This window comes from Monoraphidium neglectum (assembly GCF_000611645.1).
Source record: "Monoraphidium neglectum strain SAG 48.87 unplaced genomic scaffold scaffold04345, whole genome shotgun sequence".
In the NCBI taxonomy this organism is placed as follows: Eukaryota; Viridiplantae; Chlorophyta; class Chlorophyceae; order Sphaeropleales; family Selenastraceae; genus Monoraphidium; species Monoraphidium neglectum.
The window spans coordinates 815-1,727 of record NW_014009284.1 but is presented as its reverse complement, the minus strand read 5'-3'; the positions used below and the strand labels follow the sequence as shown (position 1 = coordinate 1,727).

The 913-nt window shown below is 79.8% G+C and overlaps 1 protein-coding gene across 1 annotated transcript in view; it reads right to left on the bottom strand.

Moving 5' to 3' along the window:
• The window catches only part of MNEG_14236 (hypothetical protein), a gene marked incomplete at both ends in the record, with an annotated part of 2,056 nt that extends 1,150 nt beyond the window's left edge, over positions 1-906 (bottom strand). The window contains one exon of the mRNA XM_014037291.1: positions 312-906. Coding sequence (XP_013892745.1) covers positions 312-906 — 595 coding nt within the window. The remainder of the gene's footprint in view (positions 1-311) is intronic.
• Between the last annotated feature and the right edge of the window lie 7 nt (positions 907-913).

The window sequence follows — 913 nt, the reverse complement described above, 5'->3', positions numbered from 1 at the left end:
GTTGGGCCCGACCGAGGCAAACGGGCTCGCGGCCCCGCACCCGCCGCCGCTGCCACCTCCGCCGCCACCCAAAGCATCCGCCAGCGGCGTCGCGCCGCGGCTGCTGCCGTCCCCTCGCTCGCCGCCGCCGCCGCCGCCGCCCGTCGCGAGTGGCGGCAGGTGGGACCCTGACCCCATCGCCTCGCTCGGCCGCCGGCCCAGCGACGCCGTTGGCGACAGCCCCGCGCTCGGGCGGCCGCCCACAGCACCCGCAGCACCTGCCCCCCAGTACCCCTGAGGACCCCAGATTGGTGGCGGCGCGCCCCACCCACGCGTCGGGGACTGCCCAGAGCCGTTGGGCTGCTGCAAGCCCCCTGCCGCCGCCGGCACGCCCGACGCGCCGCCCACGCCGCCGCCGCCGCCGCCGCCGCCTGCCGCATAGCCATAGCCGTAGCCGTAGCCGGGCGGCGGCGCTGGGGGAAAGTAGTAGCCGCTGAGGGGAGGATAGTAACCGCCCTGGTGAGGCGCGGCCGCCGCGGACGGGTGCCCCAGCGTCGCCCAGGAGTGCAGCGCAGGGCCGTGCTGCGCCGCCGTCGCGCCCGCATTGACCGGCGCCGCCGCCGACGCGGCGTGCAGTAGCGGCCCCGACACCCGCTCCAGCTGCTCCGCCAGCGCGCCCGCCGCGCCGCCGCCGCCGCCGCGAATTGTGCCCGGGTCGCCCGCCGCCGCTGCCGCGCCGCCGCTGGCCGCCACGGGCACGCTCATGGTGTGCAGGTACCCCCGCCCGCCCCCGTGCGCGCCGCCGCCGCCGTGGCCGCTCCGCAGCCGCGCGGCGGGCGCGGGTGCGACGCCCGCGCCGGCGGTCGCGCGGGAGGCCTGTCGGTGGATGGCGGCGATCTGGGTCGGCGGGTGCAGGCCTATCACCATCTTGATG